The sequence below is a fragment of the Ruditapes philippinarum genome, unplaced genomic scaffold (assembly GCF_026571515.1).
Source record: "Ruditapes philippinarum isolate M1 unplaced genomic scaffold, ASM2657151v2 ctg248_1_1_1_1, whole genome shotgun sequence".
Lineage (NCBI taxonomy): Eukaryota > Metazoa > Mollusca > Bivalvia > Venerida > Veneridae > Ruditapes > Ruditapes philippinarum.
Window position 1 is genome coordinate 284,859 of NW_026860683.1, and position 23,905 is coordinate 308,763.

Genomic DNA, 23,905 nt, shown 5'->3' on the forward strand with positions numbered 1-23,905 from the left:
AGAGATGAAGCCAACTTGTTTTTGGGAGCGCTTCTCGTGTTTATGTATTTGTATGGATACGGAGATAATCAAATAAACTTGCGCATGAATGAGTCAACCCTAACGCAGAATATAATGACGCAGGAATCGTGCAATATTTACGCTGAATATGTGCAACATAAAACCGTTACAGGGAATGGACCAATATATTCCATGTAAATCATATTAAAAAAAATGAATTACTAGTAACGCATACCATAATGTTTAGACATTATAACCCGCATTTACAAATATTTTCCAGAAAAGTGGTTATTTTTAAAGATAATTCTCAAGATTGACAACCTAGCTACTGCAACTTTTGCGTTATTTAAGCTTTACAGCGTTGAACTATGCTTTCAAAAAATCACAATTCATAAGTTGTTTTGCAACGGAAGTAGTACCACATCAAACAAAACATGTGTCTATAAACTAGTTTACCACAGTTCCTAGTTTATAGCGATAAAACTAAACACAACAATGGCACAGACAAAAGCGCAAAATCTATTCACAACATTGGCACGGCAATGTGGGAGAGACAAAAGGTAAAACACTCGCTAATTTTTCTCGGCCCTCCGAAGGGGCAGGGTGAGTCGTGGCTACAATTGACTGCTGTATTACTATATAGTCAACATGTCATTTGGGACTCAAATTCGACACCTGTTTGAAAGTCATAGATGACCACGTTATACTGATCATGAGCAACTTAGTGAAAAAGAGCTGTACTGGAGTCCAAATGACCAATGTTCCGACAGCTTTCATGCACGATGACTGATTTCGACTGTTTTCACTTGTAGAAAAATAACTTTCTGATCTTATAAACATAAACATGTATACTAGTAACCTTATTAACATGTTAGTACATTTTTAAAATGTCAAGTTTCAAAACTGAGACAGACAAATCATCAAGTATTCTTCTCTTTGGGCGAACTACATCGTTCAACAGAAACAAGAGCCGCCTTAACATGGCCACCCCCGCCGAATGTGTTTGCTAATTGGAAGAATGTATATGTAGTAGAGCAGAATAATTCAATTTTAAGAGGTCTTTTGGTAATGAAAACTAATGGCTGAAGTGATTACAGATTTGAAACCTATGTGAAGGACAATAACTGAAAAATAATGCAGGGTAGGTTATCATTCTTGTGTGCTGCACTCCTCAATGATATCTATTCACATATGAAGTTTCAAGTTGATACCTCTAACACTTTTTGAGATAAGCTCTGTACAAAAAGTATGAAAATGTCAATAACTCAAAATCATAAAGGGTAGAGTTATCATTCTTGCGCACAGCATTCCTCCTCAATAAGATCTATCCACCTACGAAGTTTCATGTTGACATCTCAAAGACTTTTTGAGTTATGCTCCACTCACGTGAAAAATTAAGTATGAAAAATAACAAAGGGCAATAACTAAAAAATTATGAAGGGTAGTTATCACTCTTGTGCACTGCACACCTCCCGAGTGAAATCTATCCACCTATGAAGTTTTATGTTGATATCTCAACGACTTTTTGAGCTATGCTCTGGACAAAAATTAAGTTTGAAAAATAACAAAAGGCAGTCACTGAAAAATTATGCAGGGTAGAGTTATCATTCTTGTCCACTGCACTCCTCAATATGATCTATCCACCTATGAAGTTTAAAGTTGTTACCTTAAATAATTTTTGAGATATGCTCCGGACAGGACGAATGGAAGGACAGACAGACGGAGACTACTCGCCTAAAAAGGAGGGGGATAATAAACTTGAGAATCAATATGAACTTGGCAAGAAACATATTAAAAGTATTACATGAAAAATAGGCAGTTAGATCAAATTAAACTCATCTCTACCAGATGCTATAAATGATAAATTCCAACACAAAAATCTTTAAACATTTCTTTTATTTTTATTTCAAGTTTACTGGTGATCATATTTTTAAAACAAGAAAGCCATCAAAGGCCTATTATCGCTCACCTGAGTAACTTCTTAAAATTTCAAGCTCATATTAAAGGTGTGAACCTTTATGGGGAACACAGAGACTTTCCTTTAGTCTAAGCCAGTAACCTAGTTTTTGATCAAATGTAATAAATGTTCTATTATTTAACTTCAACTAAATAACGAATTTCAACAATGACTTTCCTTTACCCTGAATTTATTAATTTTAGGAAAACTTAATTTAGTTTTCACACAAACATCACTTGTGTTGAGTTTTGTAAGTAACTTTTAACAACATTTTCATTTGATCTGACTGGGTGACCTTCATGTATTTATTACACCAAGATGGCCAACATTAAAACCCGGTTTTGATTCCAGATGACCAATGTTCAAACTATTCAAGACATACTGAAGCCAAGTATTGTTACCAACCAAACTAAGGACAACCAAACTGAGGACAACAGACAGCTGACTGACCCTGGAGCGACATAATGCTTATACATGTATGAGCTAACAACAGGTCTGATTAAGTTAAGAAAATAACACACATATACTTCCTACACAATTTTCTCTTTCGTATGTACAATGTACATAGAATTAAAAGAACAAAATAAAACAAATTCAATGAAATGATCTCCCTTAACATATGATACAAATCACAGGATTAAAGCTCCTTAGTATTAATTACCTAAGAATTAGAGTGAAAATGAATTTTATATCTTTAACACCAAATCCACACACTATAGTAATGTGAAGCAGAATATATCTTACCAATATATGACATTTCTTTGAGATATAATGACAACACATTATTAAGACATTGTGAAATGTTGTGCAGTCTTTCTTAACTATATAATAAAGTAAAAGATGCCATACCTCAATGCTAAAGAGTGGATTTCAATGCCATTTTAGAAGTCTAATAGCCTTTTATACATGCATGCGAAGTTGCATCAAAATTTGACTAACCAGTTGTTAGACATGCATCTGGACAGGGCAGACAATATCATTTCATTAAACCTTTATAACAATTTTAACTGAAGGGTATAACAGCTGGGTATAGAAAAATGTCTCCAATTTTTTTATCCTACAGAACATAAATGCATAAACATGGATAGACAAAGACTCTTGATGATGGGAATATCTTGAAAGCAAAAAATAAATAAATAAAAAAATATATAATTATATATATATTTTGTCTTTTTTTCCTAAAAAACAACAAATCCTCCTCATAATATATGAATCATTAATAAATATGTACTTGTATTTGCACCTTTCAACCAATAAACAAGGTAATATATGTGTCCATAAGTAACTGTCAAATGTAATCAGGTTTTATCAAAGTACAAAGAAATGCCAAAATTATATCCGACACAAATTATTTTTGAATATCCCAAACAGCCCTAGCAAAGCTTCACATTTTATAAAAGATTAATTTACAAACTCTGTTTTTTTTGTCCATATGTAAAAATGATTATTTTCCAAGGCCACTGTTTTGCTGTCACATGTCCTTATATGCATCTATTGTACCACGGCATTACTCCTTGAAATGAACAGTAAAATTATAAAATGATCCTGTAAATAAGTTCAAATTGTTCATTACCATTTGTCGGAATATGAATTCTTCTTATATGGTTATATTTCGACATTTATGTGGAACAATATAGATTTTGCAGTTGTTAATAATAGAAAACCCTAGCATACAATGGCTGTAGGACTATTTGTAAGCAGGCATTGGTATTGGATCAATATGAGCCAGCCTTACCTAAAACACTAGAGATGTGAATGGTTTAGTTTGAATTTTGTTTACTTATAGAATAACAATTAAAGAAAGTAGCCTCTGTTAATTCATTTATTAGATTGTTAAATTATGCATCTGGGATATTGTCTCTCTCGTAAGTACTGACATCTACTTCAAATATGACTCTCAGACATGATATTGTTAGAAGAATATTTGTAATGTTTAGTGATGAAATTTTATTTCATAATATATATGTAATTACTGAACAACCTTGGTATATACTTGTATATCTATGATGGTTAGATGTTTTAGAGGAGCTTAATGTAAATTTATCAGCAAAGTAAATGCCTCAAAATCATGTTGCACTGCAAACTTCATGTAATGAACAATAAGGATAATTAAGTATATCAGATAATTTCCTGTGTTAACAATGATGAAATTAACTCAAAAAATATTGTTTGAGGACAAGACAAAAAACTTACACCATAATATGCCTTTAGGCTTTTTTTAGGCTTTACAAAATAAACAGACAAAACATATATGAGAACACTTTCAATATATACCATTCCTTTATTGTTCAATGTCATACGAATTCTTCATCATAATAGATAAAATTAATTTATACATATGTATGTACATATGTTTGTTTAACAACAAATTATTACTATATACATATATATCTCTGTATATATAAAGATAACAATAGTGTATCTAAAAGAAAACATACAATCAACAACTTTGCTTCAAAACAAAAAGCAACATTACACCATAATTGTAAAAATTTAACATTCATTTGGCATAATTAAGAATGCCACACAATAAAAATGAACATAATAATTGAGCTGCGTAATGACAAAACCAACATAGTGCGTTTGCGACCAGCATAAATCCATGCTGTTCGTCTACAAACCCTATTACAAGTAGAGAAACTGAAAGCAAACAGCATGGATCCTGATCAGACTGCGCGGATGCGCAGGCTGGTCTGGATCCATGCTGGTCGCAAACGTATTAGGTTGGTTTTGTCATGACGCGGCTCATATAGATCTATACTGCTATGTACAATTGATAAAAAACTGTTATATACACACATTTCTCATGCATCTATTACACAACATCAATATTGCACATGACTCTGAACATGCTTTACAGTTTGATTAAATAAATATAAAATCTCATCACACACTACCAGAATACAAGACCTTCGCTGAGGCCGGGCAATATATGCCCGATGCCAAATTTATAATAAGGTATGTTGAACAAAATTGCACCTTAAAGAAAAGAGGGCCATGATGGCCCTGAGGTCGCTCACCTGTATATAGGTCCCCCCAACCCCCACCCCCAACGTTGCAGGGCCAATTTAACCCAAGGGCTTTTATTTGCACAAACTTGGTAGACACCCATAAGAAGATGTTTCATGCTAAACATCTAAGCTCTAGCTCATTGGGCTTTTTAAAAGAAGATTTTTTTTAAGTTTTTACTATACACATATAGTTAAAAACAATGACACCCCTGGGACCAGGCCAGGGTTTTTATTTGAACAAACTTTGTAGACACTTACTAGAAGATGTTTCATGCTTAATATCTAAACTCTAGCTATTTGGGTATTTTCAAAGAAGATTTTAAGTTTTTGCTATACACATATAAAGAAAATCAATGACCCCCCGGGGCGGGGCCAATTTTGACCCCAGGTCTTTTATTTGAACAAACTTTGTAGACACTCACTAAAAGATGTTTCATGCTTAATATCTTAACTCTAGCTATTTGGGTTTTTTCAAAGAAGATTTTTTAAGTTTTTGCTATACACATATAAAGAAAATCAATGACCCCGGGGCGGTGCCAATTTTGACCCCAGGGCTTTTATTTGAACAAACTTGGTAGACACCTATTAGAACATGTTTGATGCTAAATATCTTAGCCATAGCTCTTTGAGTTCTTTAAAAGAAGATTTTTTAAGTTTTTACTATATGCATATAGGGAAAATCAATGACCCCCCGGGGCGGGGCCAATTTTGACCCCCAGGGCTTTTATTTGAACAAACTTGGTAGACACTTATTAGAACATGTTTCATGCTAAATATGTTAGCTCTAACTCTTTTGGTTCTTCAAAAGAAGATTTTTTAAGTTTTTACTATATGCATATAGGGAAAATCAATGACCCCCTGGGGCGGGGCCAATTTTGACCCCAGGGCTTTTATTTGAACAAACTTGGTAGACACCTATTAGAACATGTTTGATGCTCAATATCTTAGCCATAGCTCTTTGAGTTCTTTAAAAGAAGATTTTTTAAGTTTTTACTATATGCATATAGGGAAAATCAATGACCCCCCGGGGCGGGGCCAATTTTGACCCCAGGGCTTTTATTTGAACAAACTTGGTAAACACCCATTAGAACATATTTCATGCTAAATATCTTAGCTCTAGCTCTTTGGGTTCTTTAAAAAAAGATTTTTTAAGTTTTTACTATATGCATATAGGGAAAATCAATGACCCCCCGGGGCGGGGCCAATTTTGACCCCAGGGCTTTTATTTGAACAAACTTGGTAGACACTCACTAGAAGATGTTTCATGCCAAATATCTAAGCTCTAGCTTTTATGGTTTTTTAAAGATATTTAAAGTTTTTTCTTTCGGTTGCCATGGCAACCAGAGTTCTGCATGGAATTAAATTCTTTGAACATTTTTTAAAGGTGACCACCAAAGGAACATTCCTGTGAAGTTTGGATGAAATTGGCTTAGTGGTTTATGAGGAGATGTCATTTAAAGTAAAAGTTTACGGACGGACGACAGACGATGGCCGGACGCCGGACGAAAAGCGATCACAAAAGCTCACCCTGTCACTTTGTGACAGGTGAGCTAAAAATAGAAAAATTTATAGTTGTTAATGGCCCAGATTATTACTTTTCCATCAAATGTAAAAGAAAAATACCGTATAATTTTTTTCTAGGTTATAAGTTAACATATTAGTAATAGAAGATAATTCAAAATTACAGATTAATATTATTTTGTTAAAAAGAAATCAATCAAATTTAGATTGCAATTAGCTGATTGCAGAGGAATTCAGACATGAAATGTGGATCTTATATTACATACTTGATACATGTATAAACCAGTAATTTCCCAGAAAATTTGCTGGAAAAGGGGCATAACTCTTTCAATCAGGAGTTCATGGAAATGAAAATTTAACATTTCTTTTGTTTAGGTATAATATACATGTACTTGCATTCCAAATATAAACAGAATATTTGAAATCCTTATGTTATTTTGTTGTAACCATTCCCTTTAAAAACTGCTTAAAAAGGAGCATAACTCTATTGAAAATGAGTTGTTTGCAACAGTTATGGAACTTGACTTATGTTTTAATATAACAAACAAGTTAAATATTAACACAATAAATGAAATCCTTCAAAAGTTTTTGTTATTCTACAAATAATTTCACTGAAAAATTGCTTAGAGGGGGACATAACTATTAATAATGAGTTGATTGCCACCAAAATCAAACTTGACCTGAGTTTTGAATAAACATACATTTACTTACATGTCAAATATGAACACAGTCACTGAAAAAATATGCTGAGAAAACCAATTGTTTGTACACAGACTTGCAACCGAATTCGAATAACAGGCCATTTCTTTTGTTATTTTCTTCTGTTTAATAGAAGGCCATTAGCCCTTTCTATTGTTATAGAATTTAATATATTGTTCTCTGTTGTTCAGTTTACAGTTAAATGGTTAGATGGCCCCCTTTTTCTTTTTGGTAGAGTATACAGATGGACGAACATCGCCATACCATGATATGTCCCGAAGGTATTTGGGCGTATGAAAATGGCTGCATCAGAACAGTTGGCACTAAAATACAATGAACCTCTGTCTTACAACACTGAATGAAAGGAAATTATACAATTTATCACATTTAACTTTAATTACAAACTATTTATGTTAAACATTTAGTGTCATAAACATCAGCTAAGAACTAACCATTATTTTGCATTGAATTTCCAGTCTTTATTATAAATTTTTCCTTAAAACTAAACATAAGATATACAAACTGGGTAACATAAATAAGAGATAGCAAAATCAAACACCACTGACAGATTGTGTACAAGTCTCAACAACAATATATAAATACAGAATTCAGATGTAGCTCAGTTTTTAACATTTTGTGGAGCATTTGTTAGTATCAAATAACAAAAATATCTTAAAGCAAACACTAAATCATACCATTCGAGCAATTTAAAAAATGAATACAAATGTACATTCATATTCACAGATGATTATATTTCACAAAACCTTTTAGTATTTATCTGATTAAAATCTTAATAATTTGAACATCAAAATACACAACAAACAGTAAATGTCATATCACCATACCATAATCTTTTGTATAAACTTGTCGCAGAGGAATACAAGAAATATACAAATGACAAGAACAAAATAAAAAGATGGAAAGTATACATTGTAAATGATATTTAATGGAAAATGGAACAAAAGTAATTAAAATATCAATGTCTCATTGTACAAACATTTATGACAAGAAACTTTGGTCAATTTTATTTAGATTTATAATTAACTTTAATGTCTAATATTCCATGAATCAATTTACATTAAACATATTATTATCAAGGAAACACACTTTTTTTTTAATCAAAGAACACAGTATAAACCATAACCTGTTGAATCTGTATAATGTAGTTGCCTACCTTTGAATTTGGAACACTGGAGTTGCCTACCTTTGAATTTGGAACACTGGAGTTTTCTACCTTTGAATTTGGAACATTTTATTCATAGTTTAGGGGATGTCAATACGAAAATACAAAAATTGAGCTACCAACAATATACTGAGTATAAAGCCTGGTCAGACTGCATGGAAATGCATGCTATCTTAGCTACTCACTTAATGTTCAAGCAGGTTAATGTTATTCTTTTCTTGTTGTACATGAAAAATTAAACATGTGTTGAAGACAATTTAAAGAATTCCTAAACGAGAGCTCATGTCAGGAAAAATCTTCAAAACCATCAAAATCCTCGGGCACGCTGCGGTCCAGTACAACAGGTTTCTCTGGCGAATCCTCCACACCTAGGATATTGTGAGCTTCTTCAATCAGCTGTAGACAACAAATGAGACACAATATATTCACGCCCTGATTTTTATGTGTCACATTTTATATTATTCAAATATTAATCTGATAACATTAATATATGGGACAAGAATTGTTTAATCTGATTTATATTTCTTACAAAATAGATGAAATACAAGGAGCCAATACAGATAATGTTCTATGCCTTTCATATTTTTTGTTGTATACATTGCAAGTCAAAAATATATTTTAGAGTAAAATTATAATAATCATTGGTTTTTAAACTATACCTGGCAACTTACTTAAATCATCATGTGTTAGTACTTGGCATACTAACCACTTGATATAATTTTACTAATAAAGGAAGAACCTTGATGTATCTAAATACTGGTATGTTATTCCAAATACAAGCCAACATAGGGAAGAATCTGAAATATTGTCAGCTAGGTGGATAGTTTCCACAAATATTTGATCACAAGGATTTAAAACCGTCACATTCAAAGGGCTAAGTGATACTTAGTCTGCTACCTCAGACACTAAATCATAGTTTGTCCAATGAGAAAAAAAAAACATGGAGATCCGGTTTATATACAAAATATAAAGACACACTCATCTACCCTTTTTAAGTGGGGGCATAAACATGTATGTACAATGAGAGTTTATACCTTTGATCTGTCAATTTCATCAAACAGTTCTTGTATAAATCGTCTTGCTGTCAGCCGAAATGAACATGTACCAAGCATGAATGAAACTTCTGAGTAAAAGCACAAGTCCTGGAATGCCTTTGGAAACTTCTGTTTCAAGCTAAAATGATAAAATACTTAAATAAGAGTTAAGTTAAATCACACAAAGTTAACATAGTAGCAAATCAGGATTCTGTAAATAGCAAATCACCCTTATGAAAATCTGTTTATTATGTTACTACTAGCTCTTTTTCATGTAGAATTTTTTAATCAGAGATGATGCTCAAATATCAGTTACATATATTAAGTATAATTAAGTAACTTTCAATGTTATTTATATACAAACCTTAGTAGACCTTGTTCTGCACCCTTCACTCCGACAGAACTGGACAAGTTAATGACCAGCTGTATAATCTCCTTCCTTACCATTGTCCGACCAATTGCCGTATCAAATGAAATTTTCTTTCCTGTAGCTGCAAATTAAAATAGCTATCAGTATTATGTTAAGATTACAGGAGTTACATAATGCACCATTGTCTCATAATTTTATCAAACACAATACAGGTTAAAAACAAGAGCTATTGAAAAAGCAATTTTCTCGACTTTTCTCATAGGTCTGGCAGGTGCATCCACATATGAAGATGCTTTGATAGTATTGAAGTTTATGACCATAAACGAAAACTTAACCAAAAAGGTTACCCAAAGCCAACCCTGCCAAGTCATGACAATATCTTCAAACTTTCTTCAAAATGTGGAGAAAATAAAACTAGTTTTTCTTTTGTTCCCCCTTATTTATCACTGGAGAAGAGCACAAAGAAAGTTTAAGGATTATTCTGAAGTTATATGGCAAGATCAGAACCAAGGTTATAAATATGCTTTTATAAAATTAGCACCATATCACACATACAAAATGGATATATGTGCTCAGCAACTGAGTTGAAATTCTTACTAAAGTATACAAAAGAAAGAAATTGAGATACAAATCATAACATAAAGATATGTAGTTAATGGATATACATGATTAATTACTTGTATGGGAACATACTGGAAATCTTCTTAGTAAGAATTAAGTTTCTTCATATCTACCACAATTTATACAGTTGAATATTGCATGCAAAAGCAAAACATGTTTATGAACAAGCATTGTCCCAGGAGAGGATATTCCAATATTCTCACAGCTACATAGTTAAATTTTCATTGGCCATTATTCCAACAATATGTATGTTAGATTTATTGAAATGTTTTCTGCCAGCATGTTTTATTTATCATTAGAAATGCAGATGTATTTGTTTAAAATCAAAACAAGCACCTGTAAATGAGATATAGTCCTTGCACACAAAAGTGATTCAAAAACAAATGACAATACCCACACCTGAGAAAGTACAAAAGCCCTCCTTAATATCTTCAAAATAAACAAGCTAAATTTTCAATTTTTGCATTTATAGCATTAATAGCAAAGATAAACTCATTGACAACTATGGAATATATACAAGTATTAAACATACAATACAAGATAGGTATTGAAGAATGAGTAATAAAACAAACATGCTTACAAGAATCTGATGCACTGGTCAAGCTACTGGATGTCTCAATGCCAGCAGTTATACTACCAGTCCGATTTCTATTACCATGGTGACTAGATTTAACACCTGTAGCTGATGTGTCAGTTGTTACTTCAGACTCTAAATAAAGAAGATACATGCAGAAAAATGTTTATATATAGTTTAGAAATTTAATAGCATGCTTAGATAAACAAAGAATTTTTCAATCCTGGCCACAAGGTTATAAAACTTTTTTTTTCCGAGTTCTGTCTCAAATCTCAGGATTTTCATTGGTCAGTTTCTGACCAATCAAATGTGAGTTTGAGCTGGGAACATTTCTTTATAACCTAGAACCCTGGTTCTTTTTGGAGGTTCTCTTTGGAGTTATAAGTTCTAAAACTTTAATTTTCAAGTGGCTCTAATGGTGTTAACTATAACATTTTAACTCTTTTTTTATTGAAACAATCTTAAGAGTAATCACAGAGCTGCACCCTTCACTTTTGTTATTGTCTGAAAATGAATGTCATGCAGGAATATTCAAAATTAACAACGGGGAAAAACTTGGTACCAAAAACCATCATCAGATTGTGTGTTAGGCAGTGACATATAACTTTGACCATAAAAAATTAATGTATGAAATTTCTTCCGTGGTTAAATAAATAGAACATGCACTCAACCAAAAATTTCATAAATTCACAAATGGAAATAATTTAGTAAAAATAAATGCTAGAGTGATAGATCTTAGTCAGTATCTTCAATTATGCTATAAGACACAAGTGAAGTTATACAAGAGTACCTTTAATAGTTAATGAGAAATAATACATGCAATCCTTTAATCAAGATGAATAGAGTACAACTCCCCTTAAGTTAGAATAAAATGTTTTAAAATATATATCAAATAAAATTAAATAATTGATAACCATCTAAACATTTATTATTATTAACACAAGAGCTGCCAGTAAAAAAGTGTATTTGACTATACTCTAATACTTAAGCACTTTAATAATGTAGAATTTTTGTAAGTTAATAAAAAAACAAGTATTAAGTCAGAATGCTTGACCTACAATAATAATTCCAAAGACAAATTGCGCATTAATAAAATTCATACAGCATTATATTCAAGAAATGTCAAAAATGACATTTTTTTCTTTGCAATTACATGTAAAATGAAATGCCAAAAAATGATGTGTTTTTTCGTTTTCTTTTTTAATTACTTTTGATTGAAAGCCAATATTGTGAATTTTCAGGATTTATTTAATTGAATGCCAAAGATATCTTCTCTTTTTTTTTTTTTACTTTGTACATGTTTCCTGTTTTATATAAATGGCATCAAACTATATCATTGATTCTGTTGCTTTGAGACATATGCAAGCCCTAAAATAAAACCAAAAACCTTCCATGCCCTAGTTGGAAAGTTGCTTAAATATAAAGACTTCATGGTGGCCTACAAAATTTATACCGTTCTGTAGGCAATGTTAATAATGGGGTTCTTTAACATCAATAAACCTGTGCTTTCATCATTGAAATACTGCTTTCATGCACAATCAAAAGTAAAATTATAATAATAAAATTTTCTTCCTTACCATCTATAGGATGTATAACAGCTTCCTGACGTATACCTCGACATTGTATACAAACATCTACATTATGGGTACTAGACAAGGGGGTTGGTGCTACTGTTGAACCAGATCGTGACCGAATCCCACGACCTAAAAAAGTCAATACTATGGTACTTAATCATTCACAATTATCAACCAATTATAAGAAACCAATTTAGTTGAAACATATTTATTTCCAAAATATATACTTATCAACACAATACAGTTATAAAACATACAATATATAAGTCAAATCATATATTCAAAGGAAAGGAATAGAATGGAAGACATAGTCTTATATAAATTCTTCTAAGAAACCAAACTGAATTTCAATCAAATTTATTCATTTCTGTCTTCATTTACTACATTGAATCTTCATTTATATACTGCACTTCAATTATTTATTAAATTTATTACAGTCATAAATATATTACTAAAGAGATAAGCCTGTGAGAACTTACTTTCCAACTCCAGTCTGTCCGAGTATTCTGTCCCACTCTCTGATCTAGCAATCCTTCCCTCTAATTGTTCAGAAAATGAATTCTGTTTTGACATAGAAGACTGGCTCACCACAGACGCTTGTCGTGATATACCAGATCCTAGAAATGATTCTGTCCGTCTATCTTCTCCTTCATGTACCTATAAAAACATTAAACATACATCCATTGGAAGACACAGTAACTTATTCATGGCTAAATCAGAAGATTTATCTCAAATATATTGGCATAATTTTTTTTATCTCAACTATTATATTGACATATAAATCAGAAGATTTACCTCAAATATCACATTGACAAACAAATTAGAAAAAATACCTCAAATATCATATTGACAAACAAATTAGAAAATCTACCCCAAATATCACATTGACATATAAATCAGAAAAATTACCTCAAATATCATATTGAGATTTACTTCAAATATAACATTGACATATAAATCAGAAAAATTACCTCAAATATCACATTGATATATAAATCCGAAAATTTACCTCAAATATCATATTGATATCAACAGGAAGTGTGATTCCCATAAACTCAGCTTTCCCTGTATGAGGCCTATGCTGATATAAACTAGCTTTGGTAGTATGATTTGGATTATCCATTTCACTGAGGGATAAACCACTCATATTAAACATAAGACTGAAATTTTAAACATATCCATATGTACAATACTGCATGCTTGTAACATTGTTATTCATTGGATAATCATGATGATTATAAACTATATACACAATTGCTGTCAACTTTTGCAGTTTCTTTTCACTAATAAAGGAAGTTTGCTGTTTTATAAATTTTTTTATAAAAAAATTCTTGACACCCATATACATGTAACCAAATAATTACTATTCTTTGCATTATAACCCAAGCCCATTATATGTAATCAACCTTTTACATAGGGCCATATCCTGCCAAAAATCTTTATAACAATCAATAAAACTCATATTCTATTTCACTTAAATACTATGTTAATATAGATGGCTGTTATACAGAGTATAGTTAAAATTCATTCAAACAATGTATTATTTGAACTTAATATAAATAAATACAAAGAGTAATTTTTTGTAAGAAGAACACTTCAATTTGGAGAGTAAAAGTACACTTATCTACCTAATATAAGTCACTTTTATAAAAATTGAATATTTTTGCAAAAAAAAAAAAACAAGAACTGTCGTAGGACAGTAACGCTCGACTATTCGAAAAGTTGTCACAAGGGTGTTCCATTGAGTATAATAATGCTTACCTATATGAATACATAAAATTGTCCGAAAAGGTACAAACTCTTCAGTAGTTATGGAGATACCAGCTTACAAGCAAAAATTTACCTAGAATTTCTAAGTCGAAAAAGGGGCATAATTATGCAAAAAAGTAAATCATAGTTGTGGAACTTGTGCCAATCATCTTAGATAATCACAGAAAACAAGTGTGTGAAGTTTCAATCCATTCCCTTCAGTAGTTATGGAGATACCAGCTTACACGCAAAAACTTAACCAAGAATTTCTAAGTTGAAAAAGGGGCATAATTATGTTAAAAAGCAAATCAGAGTTATGGAACTTGTGCCAATCATCTAAGATAATCACAGAGAACAAGTGTGTGAAGTTTCAATCCATTCCCTTCAGTAGTTTTGGAGATACCAGCTTACACACAAAAACTTAACCAAGAATTTCTAAGTTGAAAAAGGGGCATAATTATGTAAAAAAGCAAATCAGAGTTATGGAACTTGTGCCAATCATCTTAGATAATCACAGAGAACAAGTGTGTGAAGTTTCAATCCATTCCCTTCAGTAGTTATGGAGATACCAGCTTACACGCAAAAACTTAACCACAGACAAATGGGTGACTGCATTAGCTCGATTATTCTGCCAATAGTCGGGCTAAAAAGTAATAATAATCATTAAGACTGCAATTTTTTTTTGGTCAGAATTCTGAGTAAGTCAATGTATATATATATCAAATAAGAAATTTATTTGATGTAAAGTGTGCAGTATTTTAACTTACCTGGAAGGTCTCCCTGGTGTTATAGTACTGTCTATACTGGGTCTCCTATTAATACTAGTCATACTTCCCATGTTATCATAGAGTGAATTTAATCCATAATCTGACTCTACATCGGAACTTATTGTCCGAGTCTTCATTAAGTTACGTAAAGTCGCATAACCAATAGCATCACGAGCTGTAGTGTACATTATGGCATTTTCTGAGAAGTCAAAATATTTAGAAGTTGGCATAAGGCCAACACCTGGACTAGATTGTCTTCTTATACTCGGAACACGTGTAAGATTTGACATTCTACGTAAGAAAGATGAATGATGAGCATTATCTTTAAGTTCTTTCTTTTCTTTATGGCGTAATTGCACATCCATTGTTTCAAGAGAGTTTGAACTTGCTATTGGACTTAACGAGGGGAACTCAATTACTCCATGGTGGCCAGAGTCGTACGATCCAACACCACTGGTAGTAGAGTCTGTAGTAAAACTTTCTGTTCGACTTTTACTAGTTTTGGAACTGTCACTACTACTGCTACGTTCCTCTTTCATAATACTGATTTTTCTAAAACACCTTTCATCTTTTTCAACATCTGATTTTTTACTAGCACCTCCATCAGCTGTCCCATCATCATTTGAGCTTTGTTCACACACATTTTCTGTACTGTCAAGCACCACATGACTTTCATTTCCATGTGTTTTATCACTACTTTCAATGGTTTTATTTTGTTCAAATTGGTTTTGATTATTCAGTTCAGCGTCGGGAGATTCGGAATCGGTGTCTGTGACACTAATTCTGATACTTCTACCTGCTTCTACACGGTCTGTTACTGTTTTTTTATCTTCTGGTTTAGCATCTTCAGCTTTATAGCCATCATCACCTGGCTCCACAATCTTAAGAACAACATCTTTCTGTGAAGATTCTGCTTTATTGTCTGGTTTTGTTTTATGCATATGTTCAACACTACTAGATTGTTTAGCACTTGTATGAGTGGAAGAGTATTCAGAAGAAGATCTTGGACGTATGTGTGAACTCTCCTCCTTCACATGTCTCATTGAAGAGCTTCTACGAGGAGCTGCATCTATGCTTTTTATACTATTGTTATTGTTTATCACAGATTTTTCATTTTGTGATTCACTTTTATGTTTATGGGAGTCACCTTTGTGCCTGCTTTTCAAATGAAAATGAAAACTGTGGCTCCTGTGTTCATGCGAAATTCGAAAGTCTTTATGTTGATTTGATATGTGCTCAAAACTTTTTGTACGGTCTTTTATAAACTGGGGTAAAGCTATGCTTCTAAATGTATGTGACCTAAATGGAAAGTGATGTTTAGAACCACTATGCCCTGGTAAAGGTAGTGTTTGACTTTTAAGCCGAATTCCTTGCCTTGTTAGCTCAGGACTATTTGCAAGTCCATGAGATTTTACATCAGGAATATGTATCCCAGATTCACTGTCAACATCATCGTCATCAGTTTTACTATTAAAAGATTTTCCTGGTTTTCTCGAATGAAAGTGCTCTTCAGCAATATAATCTAGATTGCTCACAGGGCTGCCTAGTTCCAGTCTGTTATTACCAATGCTAAATCCAGCTTCTGTTGGCATATCTTCCATGGAGTCTTCAAGTAACAGAGACCTATCCTCTACAAGAGGCCAGCGTTCAGCTCTTGTGTTCCACCGTGACTCCCACCCATATTGAGATAGCACTTCTGCTCCTTCCCTTGTACTTGATACCATTCCCAGAATAAATATACATGTCCTGAAATATAAAATGTGTCTCTTACGAAGTTTCAAAGTATTTGGGTTAATTAAACAAACACACCTTTTTTGTGTAAACTCTGGAAATCTGTCTTTTAAAACATTCAATATTTTAGTAATTGATCAAAATGATAGGATCACATTCTACTATCAGATCTTTATAGACTTCATTTATTTTTATTTAAATATTTTAAAATATCGTTAATGTTCTTGAATTATTGTCGGAAAACCAACTTGTTAACTTATGTATATGTTGACTTTTAAGTCATACTGCCACTGAAGAAATTATAACTTTCCAGCTTTACTGAAAGTGGAAGACTGCATTATTTTATCCACAATACCCGAGCAGAACTACCCACCTCCTGTTAGCAATCTGATTAGGATCTTCATATGAATGAATTCAAAGGATTTCAAAGGATTTGAACTCGAGCGCTGTGTGTGGCAAGTAATTTGAAAACAGTAACATTAACAACACAGCCATATGGAACCCATTTGACTGAACCTGGGGTATACAACTTAAAGTAAGATTGATATTACCTGGGTTATATAACTTCATTTAAAACATGACATTACCTGCCCTATTTTACCTTATGCAACATCTGACTGCCTGTACTATATTACTTCATATACATTTTAGTTTACCTGGACTTAGAAACTCTATATAACATTTGATATTGTATGGGACTTTCGGTTATATAACTTTGTGTAACATTTTATTTTACCTGGTATTAGTAAATCTATATAACATTTGAAATAGCATTGGTTAGTATAACTAGCAATGCTTACCCTCTGATTGAATAGATAGCACTTTCCTCTGCTAAACGTATTATCTCAGGAACTATTTTTTCTTCCTGTAGCCATGATACACCCCATGATGACATACTGATGTGACCCTACAACAAAAAAATTTGAACACTGGAAAAGCCAAATACATGTTGATAAAAATTTCTGATACTTCAAGTTTGTAACATGCATTTTCATTGGACAATTGTTAAACAATTGTGACAATTATGTTATTCATATATAAGAAGGTTGAGAATTTTATTTCTAATCAAAGAAATCAATTGCCAAGTATAATTAAGTTGTTATATAGCCTTTTGACAGGTTATAAAGCCATAAACAGTTGGTTGCTACTTAACTTCTCCTAGCAACTTGTGTTATATAAGCTTACAACTATTTATATTTGGCCATATAACCGGTCAATAATCATTATAACTGTAAGTATACAATGATAATGGTATCAACATGAACATATAAAATAAATAAGGAGGCTTTCTTATAGATAAATGGAAATTAAAGTACAAAAACACCACTTTTATTTAAAGAATTAATTAATCAGTTATGGACAATTTTTTTCCATAACTTTTGAACAATAAGTGTAACTATGTATCAAACCAAATTAAGAATACCATTAGTACTACTGATATTATTATTGCAGAACATTTGCCACTTAAATTATAAACATAGTTATTGATTTACAGCTTCACACTGTAAAGGTAGAGATACTGGCAAAAATATAAACATGCTACAAGATTTATTTACATACCACAGCCCAAAGTGCTGTCTTCAGGTGTAATATATCGTCTTCAGTTTTCAACTCCTGACATCTGATACACTCAAAATAGTCATCTATGTATGTCTAAAATAAACAAATTAAGATTTCATTACAAACAAGTAAAGTGTTATCACTGATGAGCTCTCATCAGTGATATCAATTTACTTGTTTGTAATATATACATTAACTTACTAAATAGTCATCTATGTATGTATAAAGTAAACAAATTAAACTTTCATTACAAACAGGAAAATTGATGCAAGCTCTTTATATACATTAACTTACTAAGAGGAGAATTGGGACAATCTATTTTAAGCCTAATGACCTTGACTTTGACCTAAACAACCTGAAATCCCAAACAAGGGTATATGTCCATAGACAGTTCTATTACACCTAATAACAAAGATATCAGTCAATAAACAGAGGTTAATAACAAAATGTTGACAAAGACAGTAGATTTTTGGTAAAGTATATGACAAAACTGTGTAATTGTAACTTAGCATAGTCATACTTTACTGTTTTTATACATATGTGAGGTTAAGTATGTTCAGCCATATCTTCAACTTAGAATTTGTAACAAGTGCCATACATTTTACATCTACCTTCAAACAAGATAACAAAGCCAATGCTAACTATCTCTTTACCCCTTTACTCTGAGTTCATGTAATAAAATGAAATAAACAGAATACCTACCTGTTGTCTAAGAAGATTAAAACTGTCTTTATGCTGAACAAGTTCTCCATATAGATGTGTTGGCACAAATACATCTTTCCTCTGTCTCCTTAAATATGTACACAGTAGGAATACATGTATATAAAACATTTGATTACATTTCTAATAACTCATTTTATTAACCTTGCATTAATATACAAAGATAACTTAACCCCTCTATCAAATTCAGTTTATAAACAATGATAATGAACTTAAAGAAAACTAATAAAAACATTCTGTTCTAAAAACAATCATTGCTATATTTAAGAATTGTATAACAGAATTAACTGTTTATTAAAATGCAACACAAAACAGGCAAATTGTATATGTCTGTCAGTAAAATAACAGACAATCTAACCAAATCATATGACATAAATAGACCATAATAATTATAACCAAGAGATTGATTGATTGGGTTTTACGTCACATCGACACAGTATAGGTCATATCACGACATTCCAGCTTTACTGGTGGAGGAAAACCTCAGATGCCCCTCTGTGCATTATTTCAGGCACGAGCGGGCACCCGAGTAGAACCACCGACGTTCCGTAAGCTAGCTGGATAGCTTCCTCACATGAAAGAATCCAAGTCCCTGTCGGGATTCGAACCCACAGCGGTGAGGGGCAAGTAGTTTGAAATCAACGACCTTAACCACTCGGCCACGGACGCCTCTAACCAAGAGATTATAACATACTACATGTATATTTACATAACAAAACACAAACAGAGCTTATTTTGTAAAGAACATGAAAGTGAAAAACACTTTGAAAATCTCATTTTTAAGGGCAAGTAACAAAAGTAAGAAATCATAAGCAAACTCTTTATTTTAGATATTTATAATGGACAAAACTTACCTTTTACTAGATCTCCTGGTGTAGGACCCCTCATAAGTTTTTTCATATGTGGTCAAAGCTTCATTCAACAATTCTTCAACCATATGAACATACCGGGTATTAAATGTCTGGAAAAAATATGCACAATGTTACAAACATTCTTTGAACTATATTCCATTCTTATTAACAAAACCTATCTTTTGTATAGAAATATTATCTTGCCATTATACATGTTCATTTAAGCATAGTTTTACAAGAGCTAATCAGTATAAATTACATATGGACATTTTTGTCTTAAATTAATGTTAATTAGTTTCAAACCTACATTGACTTTTCCACACAAGAAATAAAGATATGAAAAGTGGAGTGTTTCAATTATCATTTCAAACCACACTGTACTTGCATGGACAACAAATTTAATTACAATTGAAGTGCAGTGTTAAATCATGTACTAACTCTTAACAGGTTAGATTAATAAAATTATTTATAATCAGTTAAGTTTTAAGTCATTACTGATGAAATGAAATATGTAGAATAAGTGTTCAAGTTTGGCAATTTGTTCCTTAGATGAACTGAAATTACACTTTATTTCATTGGTGTTAAACGTTCCCTTGATGTACTAAAATAACCAAGGCTTGTTAACAATACATAAGATTACTTACAGAATGCCATTTCTTCAGTTCATTAAGAGTATAGTTTGCATCAGTTAAGAACTTGAAGCCTGCAGGTGTGGACATGTAGCGACACAGTATCATCACGCCTTTCTCTCCGAGGTGCAAAAATGATGGCTTCATCTTTACCACAGATTCCAAATTTTCCTTAAAGTAAGAAAACACACATTCTTTCTTTAATATGTAAGGCTATTAAATTCTTTTCATTCTATAACTAGAGTTAAAGTTTATGTACAGATAAATTTCCACCAATCAAAAGCACTAACAGCAATAGTATTAAGTAAAATTAAAGACTTGCATTAAGGAGACTATGTTATATCAAGTCAAAATGAGCAATTCAACTCCTTGTAACACTGACCCTTTATTTTTTGATTGACATCATTTTATTGTCAACTACTAGTTGGTGTTCAAGACACTGCACCTTCTGGACTTACTGGTGGATTAAATGATTGTTTGGGCAAATACTGTTAAGGTCATATGATGACTTTCCAGCTTTACTTGTGGAGGAAGACCTAAGATAACTCTCCATGTATTATTTCAGGCATTAGTGGGCACCGGAGTATTTTTATTGGTGACAAGACACCAAATGCTCCTCTTTATCCAGTATCAATGCTAACAAGCTAGCTGGATAGCGTTCTCAGATGAAAGAATTGAACATACTTAAATAAATGTTTAAATTACCTTTACTTCACAAGCCTCATCCAGTATTGTTAGGGCTGTCATGGCAACACTTCGACTTTGATCATATAACTGACCAACCAGGAACTCTATACCCCATGTGTTAAAGTCCTTCACTTTGGCACGTAAAAATACTCTCATCATTTTAGTACTGTAAAGTCTTCCAGCCTAGGTAAAAGATTTATTACATAAATAAATATATCTGCTTCAATAATTAATGATAAACTTGTAAAAACAAATGTTAAATACTTTTTAACAAAGTTGACAGACAATTTATTGCTTATGATCACGAGTTTCCACATGCTGTTGATTTTCACATTTATTTCTACATCTTGTATTTAAAACAATTACACAAAGTAACATAATATAATTGTATACAATAGTGGTAGGTAATCAACAAAGTTGAAAAGATCAATTACCACTCATGATCAGGTATTTACACATGCTGGCACATTTAAACTTCTATTTGTATACATGGTTCCTATGATATCACGGGTTCTATGATATCACGGTATTTACATTTTCTGTGACTGCTAGTAAAAGCAACACACAATGATGCTAATATTTTTAAAACTGGCACACTAAAATCATTTTCATCTGCCAATAAATTCAATTTTGTAAATAATGAATGTATTCGTGACAAGCAAAATATTTTATAAAATCGTCATATTTTACTACTATTTTCCTAATATGTTTTTACACAGTCAATTAAAATATGTTATAATCACATATACTGACATATCATCTGTTCATATAGTTTGAATTTTATAGCAAGTTAACTGTTGGAAGTTTTTCATAACATAACTTGAAGATTTTGACCCATCTATCCTTCCATACTTGCATTTTTGGGGATTACCTTGATACCATAGTAACTTCATCAGAAATTACCCAAAATTGCCTACATTGGAAATATTTTAAAAAATGTCATTTTAATTGGATCTTTTGAAATAATTTTTTGACAAACAGTTCTGGGAATAGTTCACTTATTAGACAGAAGAAAAATCTCATTCATGTATGATATTTATATTTGAATATTTTCCGACAAAGGTTAAGTACTGTGATAGAACCCGGGCTATATGTTGTATTTAACACAAATACACACAGTTGTGTAATTTGAGTGTATGCAATAGTGGTAGGTTATCAAACATGACATCAGTTATAACTAGACCTATCACTGAAGGTGATTAATACCCCCACCAGCAACTTTGACTTTTGAAAAATAAGTTGTCTGAAGAAAAATTTGAAATAAACCTACAGTAAATAAAGTACCATCAGCACTGTGTACAAAGAATTCTTTCAATTTATTGCAATCCCAACAAGGATCTTGATATAAGCTTGCTATACACCAAGTTTGATAACAATATCTCATTCCTAACCCTAGTAATTGTCTGGAAACCATTTTTTTATTTTTAGTAACTGTGACCTTGAACCCAGGGAGTCCAAATGCAATACCAAGCGCGGTCTTCATGTAAGCTTGCTAACGACAAGTTTGATTACAATATCTCATTCCTAACTTTAGTTATTGTCCAGAAACCATTTTTCTATTTTTAGTAAAAATGGTGACCTTGACCCCAGGGGATCCAGATGCAATACCAACCAATGTCTTCATATAAGTTTGCTATATACCAAGTTTGATTACAATATCTTATTCCTAACTTTAGTTATTGTCCAGAAACCATTTTTCTATTTTTAGTAATGGTGACCTTGACCTTGGCCCCAGGGGGTCAAGATGCAATACCAACCTATGTCTTCATATAAGCTTGCTACATACCAAGTTTTATTACAATATCTCATTCCTAACTTTAGTTATTGTCTGGAAACCATTTTTCTATTTTAAGTAACGGTGACCTTGACCTTGGCCCCAGGGGGTCCAGATGCAATACCAACCGGGGTCTTCATATAAGCTTGCTGTACACCAAGTTTGATTACAATATCTCATTCCTAACTTTAGTTATTGTCTGGAAACCATTTTTCTATTTTTAGTAACGGTGACCTTGACCTTGGCCCCAGATGCAATACCAACCGGGGTCTTCATATAAGCTTGCTATATACCAAGTTTGATTACAATATCTCATTCCTAACTTAAGTTATTGTCCGGAAACCATTTTTCTATTTTTAGTAACGGTGACCTTGACCTTGGCCCCAGATGCAATACCAACAGGGGTCTTCATATAAGCTTGCTGTACACCAAGTTTGATTACAATATCTCATTCTTAAATTAAGTTATTGTCCGGAAACCATTTTTCTATTTTTAGTAACGGTGACCTTGACCCCAGGGGGTCCAAATGCAATACCAACCGGGGTTTCCACATAAGGTTGCTATATACCAAGTTTGATTTCAATACCTCACTCCAAACTCTAGTTTAAGTTATCGTCTGGAAACCATGATGTGGACCGACCGATGGACCGACCGACAAGCTGACTCCTATATACCCCCCCCCCTAAACTTCGTTTGTGGGGGTATAATAAAGAAACATGTGACTAACAGAAAACTTAATAGTTCAGTGTGTAGATGTAACAAGAGAATGTTACTCCTCTGATCCTGCACACAGAGCCTTTAGAGAGGACAGCTCTACAGTTACCGTCTCTACCATAATATAAACATGAAGCTATCAGCTTAACATAGGCATTCCTGAGGTGCTGATGATACTA

General features: G+C 32.3%; 1 protein-coding gene across 1 annotated transcript; it reads right to left on the bottom strand.

Moving 5' to 3' along the window:
- Positions 1-1,879: 1,879 nt before the first annotated feature.
- Positions 1,880-23,905, bottom strand: LOC132713043 (rapamycin-insensitive companion of mTOR-like). Its single transcript, XM_060695493.1, has 15 exons — positions 23,787-23,905; positions 21,257-21,420; positions 20,567-20,722; positions 19,926-20,032; positions 19,054-19,141; positions 18,352-18,444; positions 17,592-17,698; positions 15,061-16,806; positions 13,554-13,704; positions 13,024-13,201; positions 12,548-12,673; positions 10,977-11,105; positions 9,770-9,896; positions 9,406-9,544; positions 1,880-8,767 (listed from the first exon to the last, which is right to left on the bottom strand). Exons 1-15 carry the CDS (start codon positions 23,845-23,847, stop codon positions 8,657-8,659), a joined length of 3,483 nt encoding a protein of 1,160 aa, XP_060551476.1. The 5' UTR covers positions 23,848-23,905; the 3' UTR covers positions 1,880-8,656.